Here is a 20,591-nt window from a genome sequence, read left to right as displayed (position 1 = left end):
CGGCGCGAGCGAGCGAGAAGCGGCGCGAGCGCCCACGCCCTCAATCCCCGCCCGCGCGCGCCTCCCCGCCCCGTGCGCTCGCTGCCAGCGCCGCCCCCCCCCCCCCCCCGCCCCGCTCGCGCATGCTCGGACCCGCCCAACCGTCCCGCGCGCTCCTGTTTGAACTCCTGAGGGGAGCGCGGCCGCCATGGACGGGCGGCTCTCCCGCATCCCCGTGCACTCCCGGCTCCACCGCCCCGAGCCGTCCGCAGGTGAGTGCGGGGCACGGACGGGCACCCGGGGGGCACGGCTGGCGGGGTTCGGCCGAGGGGTGCAGCGGAGCGCCGGCATTAGGGTGCTCCATCGCTGCCTGGCTACGTGGTGGCTGTTCCAAAATCTAATTACAAGCTTTATTCCACTGTTTGGTCCCTGTTTAGGACTTAAGTTAACGCTCAGCCTGCTGTGTGTACCCTCCACCGGCTAAAGGCAGCGGCCCCTTGATGCGAAAGATGCTTCATTCACAGTCTCTTACTTTTCTAAATCTTTAAACGCTGCTTACAGCACTTTATAGCATTTTATAAGCGGAAGGCACCCAGGATTAGCGTTAAAAACATGGGAGCTGAGCTTTATCGGTGGAAACTCTGCGTTGCTCTAATGTAAATGTGCGCATGGGTATTTAATTTGAAAAATACTTAACTTGAGGGAGAAAAAGCAACTTCCTAAACTCACTGAGTGAACAAAGCTTTATATACTTAAACGGTTGTGATTTAAGAGAAATAAACTCTACATAAAAAGCTAGTTTTCTACGTTATTTTAGTAGCTATTCACTCGTAGCAAAATATGGAGGTCTCTTAACAGAATTTCATGGGCTGTGTTTGTTTTGCTTCCAGCATTGAACAACAACCTTGTGGCACGATGTCTGCTTGATGTTGAGACTTTCTTTATTGTGTATTATCATTTCAAGTTCTCATTAGTGCTAGCCTGGTGATTGTATTTTAACACTGTATACATCTGACCTGTTTCTGGCTTATTCTGGACCCTTGGTCCTGGGTAAAACTCGAAGTCTACTCTTAGTTAATTCTACCTCTACTTCTATCTAGAAGTCTCCATTCTAGCCAGATATAACTGCTTTACCTTAAAGGCTTAAGAGACCTTAAAGCAGGTTACTTCTAGTCTGTGGTGTTTTCACAGCTGTCTTTTTCTCACAGAATTGCAAATGAATTTTCTTTCAAAGAGAAAATTTGTCAGCACAACATCAGAGCCAGGGCTCAGCGTGGTTCCCAGTCTTCACTTTGCCTCAAACGTTCCAGCAGACAGTGTCTTCAAGCCTGCAAACCAAGGGTAAATCAAAGCAAAATATTGATGGATTTATTTGGCAGATGTCCTAAAGATGGCTCATTTTGCACATTTTGTCAAACCAACAGGCTTGGTGATCTGCAAGAACATTGTAGTCTTCTGGTAATTTTATTTTATCTCTCTTTTAAGGTTGCCTAAGTCTGAGAAGAAAGTGGAACCAGTTTCAAAGAAGATAGCGGCAAGACGGTATGTGCCTCCCATCTCTGTTAGTTGTCCTTGTGCGGTGGCCTTCTCCTGTGAAGGCTGGTGATGAGCTCTCATCCATGTGCAGCTTTCCTGCCAAGTTTGCTAATTAAATCCGTTGGTCAGAACAAATGCTTAAAAAAGGTTAAAGGGAAATTAGGAGGTGTGCAACACTGGAATTTTTGCCCCTGAGTCTTTGTTCTTTAACTCCACAGCCCTCTCAGCAGATACCAACTAGAAGCAGAGCTGAAAAACAAGAATCAATTGGTGGAAACACTCAAACAACAATTAGCAAGAGCAGAGGTAAAGATAGGAGAGAAAAATAAATAAATTGTTGAGTAATTTCTGCATTCTGATCCATACAGAGTCATGTTAAGGATTGTCTTGCTTTTATTCTTGTCTTCATCAGAATGTCTTTGTATTCCTCTGGACAAGTTGTTTGAGTTGTTTGTATCTTCTGCTAGTTGTTTTCCCATCTGCTCAGCTCTGGAGAGGCCAAACTGGGAACATTTGGTCTGGTTCTGGGCTCCTGGTACAAAAGATATGTGAATGTAGGGGACAGAGTCCAAGAAAGGGCCACAGAGGGACTGGAGGAAAGGCTGAGAGAGCTGAGACTGTTCAGGGACTTGTGTTTCAAACAGACCTGATTTTGTGGAATCAGGTTCAGAGTCAGAATTGGCACTTGATTATTCCCTGGCTCTCAGAGGTATCTCTAGGACACGCTTAGTACCACTTCTGTCACGCACAGGAGGCCCACCTGGCAACGTACAGCTGTAAAATCTCACTTTGTTTTCTAGTTCTCAGTCTGTGGCATGGTCATTCCTCTCATGTCACAGCTTGATTTTCTTAAGAGCCTCTGAGACTTCCTATGAAATGTTCCCAAAGCTTCTGACGCTATCAGGCAGATCACCCTAATCCACATGCTTATTGATCGTCTTGGAGAATCACATTCAACTTGGGAGGTTGATCAGCTTATCCAATTGCCTGGTAATATCTGGATTGTGTAGGGAATAATGCTGTGGCTTCAAGGCCTGACACACCCTTTTCTTCACAATGTTTATATGCTCCTTAGTGCGTGCATTGTTTACATAAATGAGAGGGAGCACAAGAAAGGATAGAGTTGCCTAAAAGGAATTCGCCCATGATCAGATTTTTCTAGTAATTGCTCTGGTGTGTGGATGTAATAAATGTATTACTCCTGTCAAGAAGCAGGAGCAAGGACCTGCAACAGCCTCATTTGCTGTGGTGATAGAGACAGAAGGCAATGTCTGATTCTTGGTGCCAAGTGCAGTACTGTGAATTTGTTTGTGTCAGTATTACTAAGGAGAAGAAAATCTCCTTGGGAACTTGCCTCACTTACAACCTGTGTTAACCAGGGCACTCTCAAGTTAAGGGAGTTAAAGAAGGAGAATGAGAGGCTGGTCCATGAGGTTGAGAAGCTCAAGAAAATTCAGGAGACTTGCATGACAATTTTAGAAAGCAGAAACATCAATCCTGGTAAGGAGTTTGCACTTTGCTTATATCCTGGTACTCCTTCTCCAGAATATTCTTTTTTCCTTCTGTTGTGACTATTCATAAGAAATTTGGACTGTGCTTCCTTTTTTAGGGAATACTGCTGGAATTCCAGGGTTTGGGGGAGTTTTTTGTGGCTTAAGTGAAGAACTGCTTCCTGTAGTAAGCCCTGGCCTGGATAAACTAACTTAGTATTTCTTGCTGTAGAAAGTCACTTTGAAAAGCTGTTTGTTCTCAGAGTTATGTGTATATTAGAGGTTCACTAATGCACCTCCTGAATTCCTTACAGGCAGCACCATAGAGGAGGAGAAAGAGATGCGTGCATGCCGGGAAAAGACAACAGTAAGAAAAGCTTGAACTGGGCTTTGAGGGGTCCGTGTGCCCCCCCCCTTCTCTCCTGATGCTCAGACAGCTGAGACTCACATTTATTTGCATCATATTAAAAGTCATTTTCCTTTTGACTCTTCAGATGCTAACTAGCAAGGTCACAGAAGAATTGATGCTGTTTTGTCACAGAGCTGCACAAGAGAAGGAGATGCTTGAGGTAAGACTGACTCAACCTGGCAGTGAGCATCAGGCCCTCAGGGAGGTTATTTTGCCCCTCCCAATGCTCTTTTATTCCACATGAGCCAGATGAAAACCTGCAATATTCTACTTTTAATATAAAGGCACTTGTTAAGGAAACTGTTACTCCCCTTTTAAATAGAGGTGTCCTCCAGCCTGGTTGTTATTCTGGAGGTCAGAAAATTGATTTAAATTGGAAACTGTTGCAGAGCAGTGACCCTGGCTAATCTCTAGGGAAACTGAGAAGTGTGTAAGCACAAGTGGCTTCAATAATTACCGATATAGAGACCAAAATAGTCATTAAATTTCAGTTCTACAATTCTTAAGAAGACCTAGAGCTAAAATATAATTGTTATAGGAGACTTCCTAAATTTTGGCCATAGATAAATTTACATTTTCCACAAACAATCAAGGTAAAAGAAATCCCAGGTTTATCTTAGTTTAGGAGGAAGAGCTCAGATGCTTTAGGACTTGGCTCTTCTGTTCCTTACTCTGTTGTTAGTAAAACGTGCTGTGCACTGACTTCTCCACAGACAGCCATGGCCAAGTGGAAATCAGCACAAGAGGAGAACCAGCACGCCCTGGAGAAGCACTCCGACTTCCAAGCTCAAATTAAGGAATGGAAAACCAAACTTGAAGTGCTGGGGAAGCTCCTGGCAATGTGAGGCACGAGGATGGACTGGGATTTTTGCTCTTTCACCCCTAGTTCAGTGGTCCCTGTTTGTCAAGCCCGGTTCCTGCGTTTGGTGATCCAAACGCCGAGCTGTGACTGCTCCCCGGCGGGGTAAGGACGGACGGGGGGCCGAGGCAGCAGCGATGGCCGGTCAGCCTTGTGTCGGGCGTTCGCCGCTCTGCTCCGGTGTCGGGTGTTCGTGGGTTTTAGTTCAATAAAGGTGCTCCAAGGACGTGGGCTCAGCCGCGGCCGCTCCGGGAGGCGGGCGCCGGAGCGGGGCGGGGCGCTCCGGGGCGGGGCCGCGCCTGCGCGCGGGGCTGCGGCGGGGAGCGGCCATGGCGGCGGCGGTGCTGGGGCGCGCGGCGGGCGGGGCGCGGCGGTGGCGGGCGCTGGCGGTGCCGCGGCGCGGCGGCGCGGGGCTGGCGGTGGACGACACGGTGAACGGGCTGAGCGCCGAGCAGCGCCAGGTACGGCCGGGCCGCGCCGCGCCGCGCACGGGGGTGTGGCGGGGCGGGCGGGCGCTGATTGGCCGCGGCCGGGCCGGGCCGCCCAATCCCCGCGCGAGTGGCGGGGGCGCGGCGCCCCCGGACACGCGGCCCGCGGCAGTGACCGGCCCGGCCCGGCCCGGCCCGCGGCCTCGGCACGGAACGCCGCACTGGCTAAGGGAATGGCCCCGGCCTCCGCCTGCGGCTGTTGGATAGGCGATAATCGGCAGAAACGTGATCATCAAAGGAACATTTCGGTGGGGTCGCGGCACATCCTCCCAAAAGGAGTGTTGCAGCTCTCCCAGCTTGCTCTCCTGCCCAATGGGGCGCTTAAAGGTTTAGGGTAATTCTTGGAACTCGTTGCAGGCTGCAGCTTTGCTGCAAGGGGCACGCAGGGGCAGCACATCTCTGTTCTGGTGACCAGTGAGAGGAACCAGGGAAGGGCAAGAGCTGGGCCAGGGGAGGTTTAGGCTGGGTATTGGGAAAAGGCTCTTCCTCCAGAGAGTGGTCAGGCACTGAAACAGCTCCCCAGGGAATCATCATAGCCCTAAAGCTACCAGAGCTCAAGGAGCATTTGGACAACGCTCTCAGGCACAGGGTGAGATTGTTGGGGTTTCCTGTACAGGGCTGGGAGTTGGACGTTTCTCTGAAAACACTGGGAAAAACAAGACTCTTACGCTGTCTTTAGTGTTAGTGTGTAAGGCATTACTTTATTCTTGTCCAAGACGTGTCTGTGTGGCTGACAAAATCCTGACCTCCACACAATCCCAAGACACAAAACTTTTTCACTTACATATATTTAGCAAACAAAAGTTTATTGGTTCTGAGTTGCATCATTCTCTTTATTAATTAGTGTTCTGTCCTCTATTGGTTATTGATTTCTCACTCTTCATGCTTATCTGGTCGACTTTCTTTAGTCCTTTTATCATTTTTTCTCAAATTGGGAGTTTCCAGCTTTCTAGGGTTGAGTCTTGTCTGTGTCTTCTGGTTGCTTCAACATGTCTTTGAAGGGCCATAAATTCAAGATCCCAGATGTCCAATCTTCACCTTCCTTGGCTTTATTTATTGGAGTTTTTCAGGATTAGTTTTAGCAAACCTAAGGTTTCAGTGATTTAATGATCAAAGTAAGTGTCTGTGAAAAAGGAACTTAACTAATGCTGACTACAAGTGGGCATGCTTACAATTAATTAAAACAGCTATTGAGACATTAGTTAGGAAAGTTATATAATTTCCAACAGACTGATGATCCTTGTGGGTCCCTTCAAGCTCAGAGTGTTCTATGATCCTTAGCTTTGCTGTGTTCTGTGTGCAGCAGCAGCCAAGTGCTGACCATTCCAGATGTATTCCCTTCTGCCCCAGGGCTTGGAGTGAAGGACAGTGTCTTCCCAGGACTGTTCCACACAGGCTCGTGCTAGTGAAACACTGGAGCTACAGCCTCACTTTCCAGACAATTCTGATGGTGCAAGCACATGGATGTGCAAAATAAACTTACTTGTTCTTCTTTCTTGCTGCAGAATTATTCCTTGCCATGATTGTGTTCGTGTTTATGGCCTTATCAGCTCAAACTGACATTTCTTTGTACTATTATATTCAGCAGATGGAAAAGAAGATGCAAAATATTCATCTTGTTCCTATCTGTCTGATGGAAAAGCTAAAAAAACAAAAATCAGAAATAATCTTCAGTAATATTAGTGAAATGTGAATTAAAGGCAATATAACTGTTATAAACTGGGTTAGGATGTCAGGGCTGCCTGTCTGACTTCATCCTCAATCTCTAATTGGTTAAGACTTTTTTTATTATGGTTTTAAGCTTGTCTTAATTTATTTTAAGCTCTTTGCCCAAGTATAATGCAGTCAGCTTTGTCACAGTGGAAAGATATCTAATGTCATTTGGGGTTCTCTTTAGGTTTATAAATCTAGCAATGGAGAAAAAGCTTGTTTGCTAGTACTGGAATCCAGGGTCTGCGTGACTTTGGAAATGTAACATATCTTCTCAGTTGTAAAAAGGAGGATACTTAGGTTTTGGTGGTCAGAGAAAGACAGAGGAGTGTGGGTATATTCTGGTTTGTTGTTGCTGCCCCTTATACAGGTTCTGGTTTAACAGCTCAGGGGTTCAGTCTCTAAAACTGTTGCTTCATCAGAATTAATGTGTGGGAATAAAGAACCAAAAAGGAAAAAAAAACGTTGTTCAATATGACCATAAAATCAAGACCAAGTTTTTAAATCTTCCTGTTAAAAACATGTAAGATACTGTATACATTTTGTTTGTATGCTTATAGACTTCTGTAGCATACATGTAAGTGTTCAGAGTATAAAATTTAGAAAAATATTTTGAGTTTTTAAGACTTGGATCAATGAACATTCCTGGCTCTATCAAATTTCCCCACTGTAGAAGGTAGTAAGGTAGGTAATGTAGTTCTAGTTTGACACACAAACATGTTTTAATTAGTATCCCTGCTTATTGCAGGCATCTGCACGCCATTAAATGATGCTGTGAGCAGCTGTGGGATGGGTTAGCACATTATAAACTCAGTTCATCAGCTTCCCAAGTTCCCTGCCCAAAAATATGCCTGAATCCCCAGTGCAGGCAGGAGTTCAGGAATATTCTCTCATGTCAGGGTACAGTTAAGGTTAAATGCTGAAAGGGACTAAAGTACATGAAGTGCTTTTTAAAAGACTAAAGAAATTACCCTCTGATGTGGTATTTCAGCCAGTTACCTGAACCATGGATTTCCTTATGGTCTTGTGCTTCTGGGTTTGGGATGCTGGAACGGCCTGGTGAGGGAATGTTGGCAGGACCAGGGGAAGATGACAATATATTGCTGAGATGTAATGGATGTGTTTTTCCTCCCCTCTTTTCCCAGCTTAGACAGACCATGACAAAGTTCTGCCAAGAGCATTTGGCTCCAAAGGCCCAACAGATTGACCAGGAAAACGAATTTAAAGGCATGCGGGCAAGTATTTCATGTGTGGTTCTGAAAGCCTCTCTGGGCTTTGATCTCTGCCTTAGTCCAGACAATCCCAAGCCACACCACAGGCACATGTGCATTAACTTTTCAAACTTAAAAGCCACAGAGAAAACCTTTTTTTGATTTCCTGTTTTAGCATTTGTTACCAACTTTCAGCAACTGGGGCAGAACCCAGAGATAATCATAATAGATTGATAACCGTCTCGTTTGGATTCTTATCGTGGGATTCCTGCCTGTCTGTTCTGACTCCTTCCCCAAGTGTGCTTTGTATGCTCCTGGCTCAGTCCCTTTCTTGGACATGAATTTCCTCTTCAGATTTGCTGTGAAAATATTGTCTACAAATGCTGAAACTTGCCTTTCTAATAAACCCAACAAATGCTGTGCCACAGGGTGCTTTGATTGATGGAAATGAGAGATCTGACTATTGGTTTTTATAAGCTCCACAAGACTCAAAAAGCTCTAAACATCTGCCAGCATTTCCTAGAGCTCTGATGTTGACATTTCCAGGGCTATATGTGCAGCTTTGAAGTGAAGTGTATAAATTTAGCCTGGCATTCCAGATGTCATCCAGAGCTATTGTATGATACTCTTTGAAGTCTCTGATAATTATTGCCGGACACCAAGGCCACGTGAGGAGCACTCACCTATGTGTCCACCACATAGCAGAGGAAAGAGGCAGCAGGGAGATGGCCCCACCAGGACACGTGTGGGCTTCCCTGGTGACAACATCCTTTGCTGCTGCATTTTGTCATGGCTGTGACATTCCCATTTTTTTAATCTCCCCCAAGTATGCTCACTTGGCTTTAGTTGCCAGCTCCTGTTTTACTGGAAGAGTTTTAAAGTGCCATAATTCATATTATGGCACTTTAGCTTCATATTTCCCAGGTTTTGGTAATGGATAGTTTACACTGTTACACAAAAATTTTCATTGGAGTGGGCAAAGAGTTAAATCTTAGGAGGTGTCCTTCCAGATTTAAATTTAGGCACGTGAATTTTCACTGAATTCCACAAACTCCTCCTGTGTGTAGCATAACTAGTGTCCTTAAATGTGGGTGGTTTCTCAGTTCTGAGGATAGAGCTGCACTGGGGGAGGAACAGGAATTAGGGTTGTATTTGCCTCATTCTTGTGATATCTCACAGATAAACGGATGTGTCCAGCGAGCTACCTGGGGAAAGTTGTTATGCTGATGCCCAGGCTGCCAGTTTGTGCTGATTGCTTGTTCTATATTTGTAGGACTTTTGGAAGAAACTTGGAGAATTGGGAGTTCTGGGAATCACAGCCCCTGGTAAGTTTCTTTCGATCTTTTGCCTTCTGACGGGTGATACTTCAAACAAATGAGAGACCACTTAAATTCTCACTTTCTAGTTCACAACAGCCTTCCTTGTCTGTGATGTGGCATTCATTTTGTCCTATCTTTGTGTTTAAAAAAACTTTCTCAACTGTTTTTCTTTTTCTCTGACTTTGGATCCTTTTTCATTGTTAGACAAAATGCCTTTCACAATTTAAAAGCACTGCTCAGAAATGGTTTCTCCAGATGTAACATATGTAGCTCAAACGTATTTGTGCCTTTCTGATGTGAAGCAAGTTTTGAAGAATGAGAGCTAGAGATAAAAGTATCCCAGAACAAACATCCATCTGTAATGGGAGAAGTTAAAGGCTCTAAAATAATGCCCTGAAAAGCTGTGATAAGTAATGGGGAGTGACCACAGCCAACCAGTCGGAAAAAAATCAGGGGAAATCTTATTCAGCCTTGAGCAGGTTAGTGAAAAGTGTTGTGATGAGTGTTACAGATGAGTGTGATCGTGCTGAATGCACCAAGGCAGGGTAATGAGGAGAAACCCTTAGTGGAGAAAAGCGGCTGATGGGGCCTTTCTTTCCCCATGGAAAAGTCTGTTTGCTGGATGTGGCTGTGCAAAGGCTCTGCAGAATCCAGCTGAATAGCAATGCGTCCGAATAATGCCTCTGCCTCGCTTTCAGTGCTGAAAGACTCTGCATTTCTGCTTTCTCTCTCTCCTCTTCCCCATTTACTGCTGCTCCTGTTTTTCCTCACTCTTACCTTCTTTCTTCTTTGATGTTGTGCCTGAGGCTTACAGCAGTTTCCCACACTAAAAATAAGCCATCCCCTCACAAGTCCTGTCCTTCTTGATTTCCTCAAAGGTTTACCTCTCAAACCCTCCTATGCCCAGGATTTTTCACTTTATTTTGGATTGTAGAGTTGCGTGTTTCTTTATTGATGTTGGTTTTGTTGGAGGAGAGTGGGATTTAGGATGTAAAGATCGTGTGGAGTCTTAGGAGGGTGTACACAATTAAATGGCATGTTTGGGTGCCAGTGCATCAAGTCTATTAAGGGAACATTTTGAATAACAGTGCTGTTTGATTTCTTCCTAAAACTAAGATAAGTGTAGTGTTTGTAACTTTCCATTTGTTTTATAAAGTGCAAAGTGAAGAAATGTAAATATATCGTTTCCATGGAATGATAATACAGGCATATCATGTACAAAGAGTAGCTTTGAAAGCACAGCATGATTGGAACACACCATGGTTTGTGTTATATGAGGAGATGTCCGGCAGGATCATTTTCCTGTTCCTCTTTCAGTGCAAAGCAATCCTGGATTTGTGCTGCACACAGTTACGTCACCTTTCTTGAGGCAAAAGCACCAAACCCAACCATTATATAGGAATTCATCAAAAACTCTCTTGTTTTGGCATACATGAGAAATTGTTAAGCCCATCTTTTATGATACTGACAGCAAACCCCTAAACCTGGGTTTGTGGTAGGGAGAGATTTTAGAGGATAAAGTGCCCTGCAGATAAAAGCAGGAGTCAAAATGAGGGACATGGGAGGAAAGGCTGAATGTGATGCCAGTGGCTGTGGTGTTAATTTGAGGAATCTGGGACAGCAGCCCCTTGGAGCTGTGCCCTTTGGTCACTCTGAGCACAGACAGAGATTTGCCCTTACCTTGTTGCTCTTGCTTGCAGCCTCCACATTGATGACAAGTAAGTGCTCCAAACTTATCTCCCCAGCTGCTTCTTGGCATTCATGTTCTGTTGTAGTGCTTCTCTTAGCAGTACAACCACTTGCTTCCTACCTGGAGAACAAAGCTTTTAGGTTGGGAGGTGACTGTATTTGTGTGTCTATAAACATGTTTAGAAGGACGTGTGTGTATGTTTATATAGGCTGTTGGCTCCTCCAGGCTGTTACGTATTTCTCAGCCTTCTCTTTTTACCTGCCATCTCTCTCCCTGTTCTACTGTGTGATTTTAATCTTTACTATTAGTTTTAGGCTCAACTCCATGTGCCTAGCTGGGGTGTCAGTGCTGCTCTGTCTTGCTTTATGCTCTCTTGAAACCTACATGCTTGTCACTGATGAATTACATTTATGGATCATTCTCGTTCTCAGTTAGCCACTCATCAAAATTCTGGTGTCCTGCACATTTGTAGGCTTAGAAAAGTCCTTAGTGTCATATTTTTGAGCAGTTTGAGAATTTCTCATTTGTTTAGGGGCAAAAATACATGGATTTTACAAACCTTCCCTTTGTTCTCACCTTAAGGAGGTTGCAACTTGGTGATTTAATCTTTGTGACAATACTAAGGTTGATAAGAAGGACTCATTATTACTCAATGTCAGTAGCATGTTCAAGATGTGTTCTTGTGCATGTTCTACATATAAACTATGTTATACGAGTCAACTATGGATTATGCTGAAGACAAAATATCCCTGTGACTTTAAGATGAGAAAAATGAAATTCAGGAAGGATAGGGAAAGCCAGAAGTGCTCAGCTCAGGGATCGCAACAGTCAAACCCAGAAGCATTCTCAGTGTCTTGGATTTCATTGGAGACTGAGCCCAGCCCTGGGATCTTGTGCACGTGGTGGGTAACGTGAGCTTTTTGCTCTCCTCCCAGCGGAATACGGTGGCTCTGCCCTGGGGTACCTGGACCACGTGCTGGTGATGGAGGAGATCTCCCGAGCGTCAGCGTCCGTGGGGCTCAGTTACGGGGCCCACTCCAACCTGTGCATCAACCAGCTCGTGCGCAACGGCAACGAGGCCCAGAAGCACAAGTACCTGCCCAAGGTATGTGGCTGGAGGAGGGGCAGCACTGCAAAGCGTTTGGGTCCTGGCTGCAAGGATGGCATCTTTTAAGCACCAGCAGATTTCAGTGACCAAACCTTAGGAAATACTGAACGTGCCAAACTTGCCCTTCTCTTCAGTTTTTATCCTGTGAATCCATATTGACCTCATCCCATGCCCGTGTCCTTGTCTGCAGGCAGCACAGCCCAGCTCTCTGGAGCTGCGTTACTAAGGGAAGCTTTGAGGTGACACTGGAGAATATTCTTTCAAAGTCCTAAATCACTTTGAGATCTCTGAACGAAAGTCACTGCTTTCCTATTTTATATTCGCCATTTCTCACTGCCGAAATGCTTGGTTTGGCTGTTAATTAACTACATGTGAAACTTCATCATCACTTGGGGCAATTGATGTTGCAACTCAGAAGTGCATTAATTAGATTTCCGTTTTTAAATGCATATAAAAACAATGAGCACATTGAATCCCAGCTCCTGAGATTATCAGTGAAATTATCAGCACAAGAAACTTGATTTAAACAACATGCAAAGTACAGTGTCACTTCCTCAAAGCACTGTGCAGCCTGCAAATGTGTAACCCCAAATTGTCCTCCTTCCTCAGGTGTATTTTCATGCTTCATTCTCTGCCTTTCAATGAGATGTGAAGTCACTTCAGCTCTGACTTGTTTTGGCTCCTGACAGAGCACTTTAAATGTACTTAACTAGATTTGAGCACTTCATTGGGACTTCTGTAGCAATGCACTGATGGATTGAATTGGTTGAACATATTTTAAGCATTGAGTCGTCTTTTTAAAAAAAAGTAGAGATCAAAAGGAGAAGAAGATGGATGAAAGTACACAGGGAGGGGAAAAAAGGCAAGGAGAAAAGGGCAGGATGAAATAACAGGGAAGCAGAAGCAACAGCTCTGCCAGAGCCTGGTGTGAGCAGGCACAAGAGGAGGGTCCATCTGCTGTTGTGGGGTGAGTGTGGGGGGACTGGCCCATGAGAAGATTGCAGAGAACTTTCCCATCCCTTTTCACCCCCTCATTGGCCTTCTGTGTTCACCAGCTCCTGTTTGTGTAAAAGGGCAGCAGAAAGCCCAGGCAGGAGCTGGGGACAGGCATATGGCTGCCTGCATGGTTCCTTGGCACCTTCCTCATGTGTTGTGCAAGCAGGGCTGTGCTTGTGTAGCTCAGACAGAGCTGAGTCACCCTTCTCATCCCTCTGGGATTTGGTTCTGTTCCTTCGTGCAGTGCAAGGGAGCTCCTTGCTCGGGCTGTGCCGGGAACTGCAGCTCTTGTTTAAGTTCCTGCGGAGAACAGCGACTGTGGAGGTTCAGTGCAGGAAAACAGGCCAGGGGACTAAAGAGGGAACACAAACCATGCTGCTGGTCTTCATCTTTTGCTAATATTTGTCCTTTCTTCCAGCTAATCAGCGGGGAGCACATTGGAGCCTTAGCCATGAGCGAGCCAAATGCTGGCTCTGATGTTGTGTCCATGAAGCTGAAAGCAGACAAGAAAGGTAAAGCCTGTCCTGTGCTGCCCAGGGAGGTGCAGGAGGCCACATCCCTGCAGGTGTTCAAAGAACATTTGGCCATGGCACTCAGTGCTCTGGTCTGCTTCACAAGGTGGTGATGGGCCAAAGGTTGAACTCGATGATGATCTTGGAGGTCTTTTCCAACCTAAGTGATTCTGGGAAGCCTGTTAGGGAACAAATGGAGTGGGAAATAGCAGCGTTGCTGTCATGAGCTAACAGATTTCATCTCTTGGCTTCCAGGAGACTTCTTTGTTTTGAATGGGAACAAATTCTGGATCACCAACGGGCCAGATGCGGATGTTCTCATCGTCTATGCTAAAACTGACATGAACGCTGTCCCGGCCTCCCAAGGCATCACCGCCTTCATCGTGGAGAGGGTAGGGTCAGGCATTCCCACAGGGTTTTAAAGCAGAATCCTTCACCTTAACAGCTTCATTTGGAAGTCAGCTGGTTTTCCTTCCATAGCTGCCAGCCTCTTCCTCAAAGACAAACTACTTTCTGCCTTTCAGGCAGGAAAGGAACATTTAATAAAACAGAATCTGAGATCAGTAAACCTTCTGATGGACATAACTTCATTATTAGAACAGTTGAGTTCCAGGCAGAGCTTGCAACCCTTGCTGTAGGAGAGCCTGTGTTGGCAGCTGTCCAAATAACTTATTTATTTGCTGTTTATGTGCATTAGAAAATGGGTGCACAGGGTTCATATGTGTGTGTTTCTTTGTCTATTTGCTTTCTCTGCACTTGCACTTAGACCTGTTCTTGTTCTTAGGTCACTTTATCTCCCTCCTGGCACCCTACCCATGTTCCTGTGGTCAGGGGAATTTCACAGATCTCTCATGAGACTTTTTTAGTCTGTTGGAACTGAGATGTGAAATGTATTTTTACTGCTTTGACTTTGCAGGGAATGCCAGGTTTCAGGACAGCCCAGAAGCTGGATAAGCTGGGAATGAGAGGGTCTAATACCTGTGAATTGATCTTTGAAGACTGCAAGGTCCCCGGTGAGTTGGGTTCAAATCATGGTGGTTTCCTGTATTCTTGATCAGATAAATTGGATCACTAATTACACACATGTTCAGCCTGTGACCTGGAGGGCTTTGCAGATGCTTATCTCTCTCTGGCAGCCTCTGAGGGAGCTGATGGGACTGGAAAAGTGCAATCTGCTGGATTGCAGGGAGGGAGCACATAGTTTGTCAGGTCACTGCTCTTTCACCCTTACGGACCTAGTTCTTAACCACAGCTTCTCCAAAGCCTTGCTGAAGTTTCTCAAGAAACTTGTTTCCATTAGAGCTCCTGTCTTCTAGGGAGGTGAGCTACTTTGCCCTAAAGGTTTTTTCCACTGGAGACTTTCCAACAGGCTTTGTAACACTTCTGAGTTCTTTTGGGGCCAGGGCTTGAAAATGGACATCCTTTCCCCTGTTAGTTAGCACAACAGAGGTCTCTGTAATAGCCACTTGAATAACAAGTATTTGTTATTTTAGTGGCAATTTTTGTTGATAGAAAAATTCCAGCCTTTTTAGAGCAAATGGAGAAGATGTCTTATCATAAAAATCCTGATTGCACATTTGCAGAGCAAGGAGCTCTCCTGCTCCCCATATACACCTTCAAAAACTAAAGTGGAAGAGTTTCAGCTGAAACCTAACATTTCTAACTGTGTTGGATCCCTCCACCCTGAAATCGTAAAGGCCAGTGCCCCGGTGCTCTGATCATGTCCCAGGAGTCATCCACAGGGAACAGCATGTTCTTGTGGAAAGGGGATGATGACATGGAGAAGCACATCACTGCAATGTTGGAAGTTAATGCATTTGGCACTCTGGCCATTAATGCTCCTTCTAATCTTTGGCTTTGAAAGCTGAAACAGTTCTTTTCCAGGAAATTTGTCAGGCTATTCAGTCATTTTTCATAGAATCCCAGGATGGTTTGGGCTGGAAGGAGCCTTAAGCTCATCCAGTCCCACCCCCTGCCGTGGGCAGGGACACCTTCCACTGGCCCAGGTTGCTCCTCTCCCCAGTGAACACAGGCCCTCAGTGAGCAGCTTGTCTGAGTTTTTCACATAAATAAATCACTTTTCCTTTGCTCTTTGCAGCTGAAAATGTCTTGGGGACACTGAGCAAAGGAGTCTATGTTCTGATGAGTGGATTGGACCTGGAGAGGCTTGTGCTGTCTGGAGGCCCCCTGGGGTAAGGGATTGTCATCTTTTATAGGTTGTAAGGCTAGAAGGGTCCTTGGTGATTGCCAAACCTGGTGGGGATCCCCTGGGGCCTGGATAGGATGGATCCTGGATGGAGAATTAGGTTACTGGGGCAGCAGAAGAGAAGAGGCTGGGTCAGATGTAGGAAGGAAGCAAGGTGTGAGGAGGTGCCATGGCTGCTGTGTGTCCCAGTCAAAACCAGCACTGAACTCCAGCACCAGCACAGCTGCCTGACTAGACTCTCCTGAAGGTGCTCAGGGCCTTCCCAGCAGCCGCTGCTCACTCAAATGTGCTCTGAGCTCTCAGCTCCTCATGCAGTGGTTTTCCAATTTGAAAGCATCTCTGTGGAGCCCCATGTGAGGGGCAAGGGATGAGAGAAGCAATGCCAGAAAGAACGTTTGCAAGTCTGCCTGCCAGTGTCCACTGATCCTCAAGAGCTGGCTTTGGAAATTATCAGTCTTGATAAAAAAAATTTCCAGAGGTATAAATCTGCTTCAGTCCCCAGTTGCTGGCTTGTGTATCCCTGTGTTATTACTCAGGGAATAGCCAGCACATTTGTGTTATCAATTCCTTAGAATCTAACACACTATCCAGAGATTCACAAACTGGTTTGTTCTTCATTTATTCAATCCTTAAGCTCCCTAGTAATTATTGGCACCCCACAGTCCTTTTGTCCTCCTGAGTAGTCTCTCTGGGCTAATCCTCTTGTGGAAAGATCAACTTCCACAAAGCATGAGGAGGATTTTTTCCCCTTGTTGTTCTTACCTGTGCTTTTTTTTTTTATGGTATTGACTGTTATTCCTTGAATTGAGGAGCTCTGGAGGTAAGAGGAGCCCAAACTGGTTGTGGTTGTGAGAAAGCTCTTCAAATCTCAGTCCCCTGAATTAAAAGGTCAGACCTTCCCACAAGTTGTCCCAAATGAGCACTGGAGAGAAATATGGGACCTTTGGATTTTATTCTTGGCCTTGTTTGAGTGGAGCTGTAGGAAGACAGCAGGATATCACTTCAGCTCTGAGAACCTTTTTGCCTTGGGTTACATTTCCAAAGTTAAATCATTATTAATTAATAGTTCCACTGTTTCCCTTTTCCCTCTCCTCTTCTTAGGCTCATGCAAGCTGTTCTTGACCATGCAATTCCATACCTGCATGTCAGAGAAGCATTTGGACAGAAAATTGGTCACTTCCAGGTGAGGCAGAAAAGGAATTTTTGTCCTCTTCTCTCTTTAAAACTGAGAAGACTGAGACTTTGTTGTGGTGGGGGCTTTGCATGGGAGAAGGTGACCTGCTGTTTATGCTGGGGCTGCATTATGTGATAATGAGCAGCCTGGGCTAGTGGAAGGCTCCTGCTCATGGCAAGGAGATGGAATTGGATGAACTTTAAGGTCCCTTCCAACTCAAGAAATCCTGAGATTCTATGATGTGGTGAGAAGGTGGAAAGACCTCTGAGCCTGCTCCCCTGAGGTCGCTGTTGGTGGGTGAGGGACTGTAGCTGATATCTAGGGGTCTGTGGCTTAACAGAACCTCCAGCTCCCTCATGTCTGCTGGGTCCATGTCTCCTCCTCCTGTGTCTAGTTCCTCTGAGGTATTTTGGGGAATGGGTGGTTCCCCTCACCCCTGTTAATTAATGTCCCTTGTCTTTGGGCCGTGCAGCTCATGCAGGGCAAGATGGCGGACATGTACACGCGGCTCATGGCCTGCCGGCAGTACGTCTACAACGTGGCCAAAGCCTGTGACCAGGGCCACTTCAACGCCAAGGTGAGCTCGACTCCTACCTGGGCTGAGTGTTCTGGGGCAATTCCTCCAGTCCCAGAGCCTCAGCTGGGGGGAACCTCGGTACAACAAGTCCCCACAGCCCAAAGGGTCTTTTTTTCACACCCAAAATACCTTTTTCCACTCACAAATTAAAAGCAAACCTCCTTTTACAAGGCAGGAGATTTAGCAGCATCAATAGATGTTTATTGGAAGCCCTGACAGATGTCCTGGTTGTTGTAAGGGCTGTAGCAGTTGTTAGAGTTGTTGTCACCTCCACCTGTCACCATGCCTCTGTTGGAGGAGGATGTTGAGTGTTTAACAGTGGGAGCACAGATCTCTGCATCCCAAAGCAAATCATGCTGGTCTCCTGGGGGATTGATGGGCCTTTGTGAGAGAGCCATCTTCTCTGGTGCACTTGTTATTTTTTTCTTCTTCTGTCTTCATGTGGCCTTTGCAGACCTGCTGTGAGTGTTCTATAGTAACAGGGACACTACTGGGGCTCCCTGTCCCTGTGCTTTGTATTCAAGTAGTTCAGGGTTCTTGGCAGGTGTCTGTAGAGTGATGGCAGCATGAGGGCAGCACAGGGACTGGAGATGGGCAGGTGACACTTTTCCTGACTGTCCCTTTTGACTGTCCCGTAGGACTGCGCCGGAGTGATCCTGTACTCAGCAGAGTGTGCGACACAGGTGGCCCTGGATGGGATCCAGTGCCTGGGTGAGTCACTGATGGCTGCACAGAGCCAAGCACAGTGCAAGAGCATTTCCCTCTGCTGTCCCACCCTGAAATCAGGGACAAGGAGTGACTTGTGGCTTTTTTTGTGTGTCAGGTGGGAACGGTTACATCAATGACTACCCCATGGGGCGCTTCCTGCGTGACGCCAAACTCTACGAGATCGGGGCGGGCACCAGCGAGGTGCGCAGGCTCGTCATCGGCAGGGCCTTCAACGCCACCTTCAAGTAATGCCACCACTACAGAGGCAGCACCACAACCACCATGAGGCCTTGACCGTGAGGCTGGAGCGCACAACTCGGCTTCTTCCTGCCTGCCATTCCAGCTTTGTCACTTGTGGAGTCCCCTCTGCCTGCTCTGGGAACAGATGCTGCTGGATTGGGCTTGGACAAAATGAATCAGAGGGTACATGGAAGAAGAAGTGTTTTTTCTCTTTTGTGATCATCCTGATTCATGTTGTTCATGAGCTGTTGAGTCTCAGTTTTGCAAGGCAGACTTTCATCCCCCCCACCAGGCAGGCTGGCAAGGGGTGTGCAGCCACTGCACACAGAAAGTCAACCCAAACCCACCAACATGGACAATGAGGGAACAACTTTGTTCTTACCAAAAAGCCCTGAGTGCCATTAAACAGTTAGAATTTAGCATATTGCCATTGGAAGGTGAAACTTCTACTGAGACCTTCCAATGGGACTATACCTTCCATTATGGGAATCTGACACCAACTATATTGAGGGGTTGTTCTCATGAACGCTTAAAGTCATCTGTGCACAAGCAGCGTTTTAGGTGCTGATTCCTAAAACCTCCTTAAATCCCATGTGTGTTGCTTTGCAGAATTCCTTTCCTATTTGCAGCTTTCCTATTCTGGCTGCTTCTGGAGTTATTTGGGTCCAGGCCCAAGTCCTTGCTGCGCTGACTGACTGCTCCCACCTGGTCATTCTCTCAGAGTCGTCACCATCCGTCACTCTGGGGACAAGTTAACACATCAGAGCTGTGTTGTGACATCTGTGAATGAAGCAGGCAGAAAGAGCTGATTTCTTTGGGGTTTGGTTCCCTCTGAAGGTTGTTGTTTTGGCCAAGCCTGTCCTCACACTCCAAACTGTGGGCAACTGAGCAATGTGTTTGTGAGTGATCTCAGTGCATCTTGTATCCAGCAAATCGGGGCTTATCCAGCTTTATAAAGGAAATTGTCCAGCATCCTGCCAGCCTTTAAGTGTGAATCACAAATGGAAATGGGCTGCTGGAAATGTGATTGAACAGTTAATTAAACCGTTGCCATGTAGGCAGCTCCCAGCAGTTTTAACAAAACTCACCTTCAACTGTGTATTTCTTTGGTTATAGTTGACTCTTGTCTATACCAGGTGACAGTAGACTAGAATTTTAAAATGCCACAGATTGAAGACCATTCACTTCTCTGGATTGCCAGGTAGGTCACCAAGAGTTTATAAAAGTCACAAAGAGTCAGAAAGAGCTTCTGAAGTCCTGGTGGTAGCACCTTCCTCCAAAGCTTCATATTTATTCAGCCTCAGTGGGTGGCTGTCACTCAGGAAGTGTCCCAGGGTTTAATTTTCAGCCTAAATCTCTGGATAGAGGGTGGACAGAGGTGCTTTGTCAGGAATATTTTGTTGACCTGCATCTGAAAATGCTGTGGAAGTGAATCTTGAGGTGTACTTCATACAGGAGATACTCAGTGCATTGGTGTCCACAGATGTAAGAATTTAATTATGTGACCAGACATTTATGTTTTGTCAAAAAATTAATCTTGGACCACTGTTAAGATGCATTCCTGCCAGAGGAACTTTTCTAGGAAGTGTCAGAGCCTTGACGGGATGGTGTGAGATTCAGATTGTTAAAATTAGGTTTTCTAAGGTTGAAGGAACCCAGAGATTTTTAAACCTGTCCTTCAGCATTGGAGAGGTCTGGTTTTAATACACATAATAAATAATACCTTCACTTTCCAGGCTGATCAGCACCTTGGAGTTGAAGGTAAAATGAATCAATATCTAACAGATCTTGGGACAGGGGCAGGGACAGATTCATAAATCCTCAGCAGGGTTGTTTTATTCAAATCTCACTCCCTTCCACAGCAGCTGCCTTGGGAAAGGGATGGGAGAGCTTTTTTGGGGAAAAGAGGGTTAATCTTTATACTATTCTAATAAAATAAGCTTTTGCTGTGGCCTATGCTCTTGGGGGGGGCTCAGCAGAGGGGAAGTGAAGGCTCTGCTACCCACCAAAGCACATCCAGGCTGGCAGCAGCAACAGCCACGGTGTTGCTTTCCCTGCCTATCCTTCTGTCTTCCCAGCCACAGCTTTTTCCCATAATTCTCATTTAAAATAAATACATTTACAGAGATCATGCAGGCTGTGCTTTAGCTCCTCTGGAGAGCAGCAGAGCTTACAGGGAAAACACAGGGGGCTGTGCTGCTGGATATCATCTGAATGGTTTCTGCTGTTGGTATATGATGGAAATTGCCCTGGCCTGACAGCCTTTGGCTGGTGGCAGGGCTGGATGTGCTGCATCTTCCCTGTTTTTCAAGATCTTTGCCCTGTTTGCAGCTGGCTGGCTGCTGAGCAGAGAAGGCATGGAGAGCAGTGGGGGGAATT

At 46.1% G+C, this 20,591-nt stretch overlaps 2 protein-coding genes across 2 annotated transcripts; both read left to right on the top strand.

Moving 5' to 3' along the window:
• Positions 1-150: 150 nt before the first annotated feature.
• Positions 151-4,499, top strand: KNSTRN (kinetochore localized astrin (SPAG5) binding protein). The gene is made up of 8 exons (XM_071428431.1): positions 151-251; positions 1,188-1,320; positions 1,465-1,521; positions 1,734-1,821; positions 2,895-3,015; positions 3,320-3,372; positions 3,500-3,574; positions 4,128-4,499. The coding sequence occupies exons 1-8, from the start codon at positions 188-190 to the stop codon at positions 4,257-4,259; spliced, it is 723 nt and encodes a 240-aa protein (XP_071284532.1). The 5' UTR covers positions 151-187; the 3' UTR covers positions 4,260-4,499.
• A 71-nt stretch (positions 4,500-4,570) lies between these two features.
• On the top strand, positions 4,571-19,295 carry IVD (isovaleryl-CoA dehydrogenase). Its single transcript, XM_071428066.1, has 12 exons — positions 4,571-4,734; positions 7,617-7,706; positions 8,956-9,007; positions 11,627-11,796; positions 13,214-13,307; positions 13,563-13,699; positions 14,224-14,320; positions 15,406-15,499; positions 16,615-16,696; positions 17,160-17,264; positions 17,903-17,975; positions 18,088-19,295. Exons 1-12 carry the CDS (start codon positions 4,603-4,605, stop codon positions 18,219-18,221), a joined length of 1,260 nt encoding a protein of 419 aa, XP_071284167.1. The 5' UTR covers positions 4,571-4,602; the 3' UTR covers positions 18,222-19,295.
• The last annotated feature ends 1,296 nt before the right edge of the window (positions 19,296-20,591 follow it).

Source organism: Agelaius tricolor, unplaced genomic scaffold (genome assembly GCF_023055355.1).
Source record: "Agelaius tricolor isolate 1412-34295 unplaced genomic scaffold, bAgeTri1.0.p SCAF_5, whole genome shotgun sequence".
NCBI classification, from domain to species: domain Eukaryota; kingdom Metazoa; phylum Chordata; class Aves; order Passeriformes; family Icteridae; genus Agelaius; species Agelaius tricolor.
The sequence above is the reverse complement of the archived record's forward strand: the minus strand, read 5'-3'. Positions and strand labels throughout refer to the sequence as shown.

Bases quoted from the DNA above. Each gene is read 5' to 3' on its own strand.
- KNSTRN (XM_071428431.1), top strand. From the start codon at position 188: ATGGACGGGCGGCTCTCCCGCATCCCCGTGCACTCCCGGCTCCACCGC. The intron at 1,522-1,733 runs GTATGTGCCTCC...TTAACTCCACAG, and splicing joins AAGAAGATAGCGGCAAGACG to CCCTCTCAGCAGATACCAAC. The intron at 3,016-3,319 runs GTAAGGAGTTTG...AATTCCTTACAG, and splicing joins AAGCAGAAACATCAATCCTG to GCAGCACCATAGAGGAGGAG.
- IVD (XM_071428066.1), top strand. From the start codon at position 4,603: ATGGCGGCGGCGGTGCTGGGGCGCGCGGCGGGCGGGGCGCGGCGGTGG. The intron at 11,797-13,213 runs GTATGTGGCTGG...CCTTTCTTCCAG, and splicing joins AGCACAAGTACCTGCCCAAG to CTAATCAGCGGGGAGCACAT. The intron at 14,321-15,405 runs GTGAGTTGGGTT...TGCTCTTTGCAG, and splicing joins TGAAGACTGCAAGGTCCCCG to CTGAAAATGTCTTGGGGACA.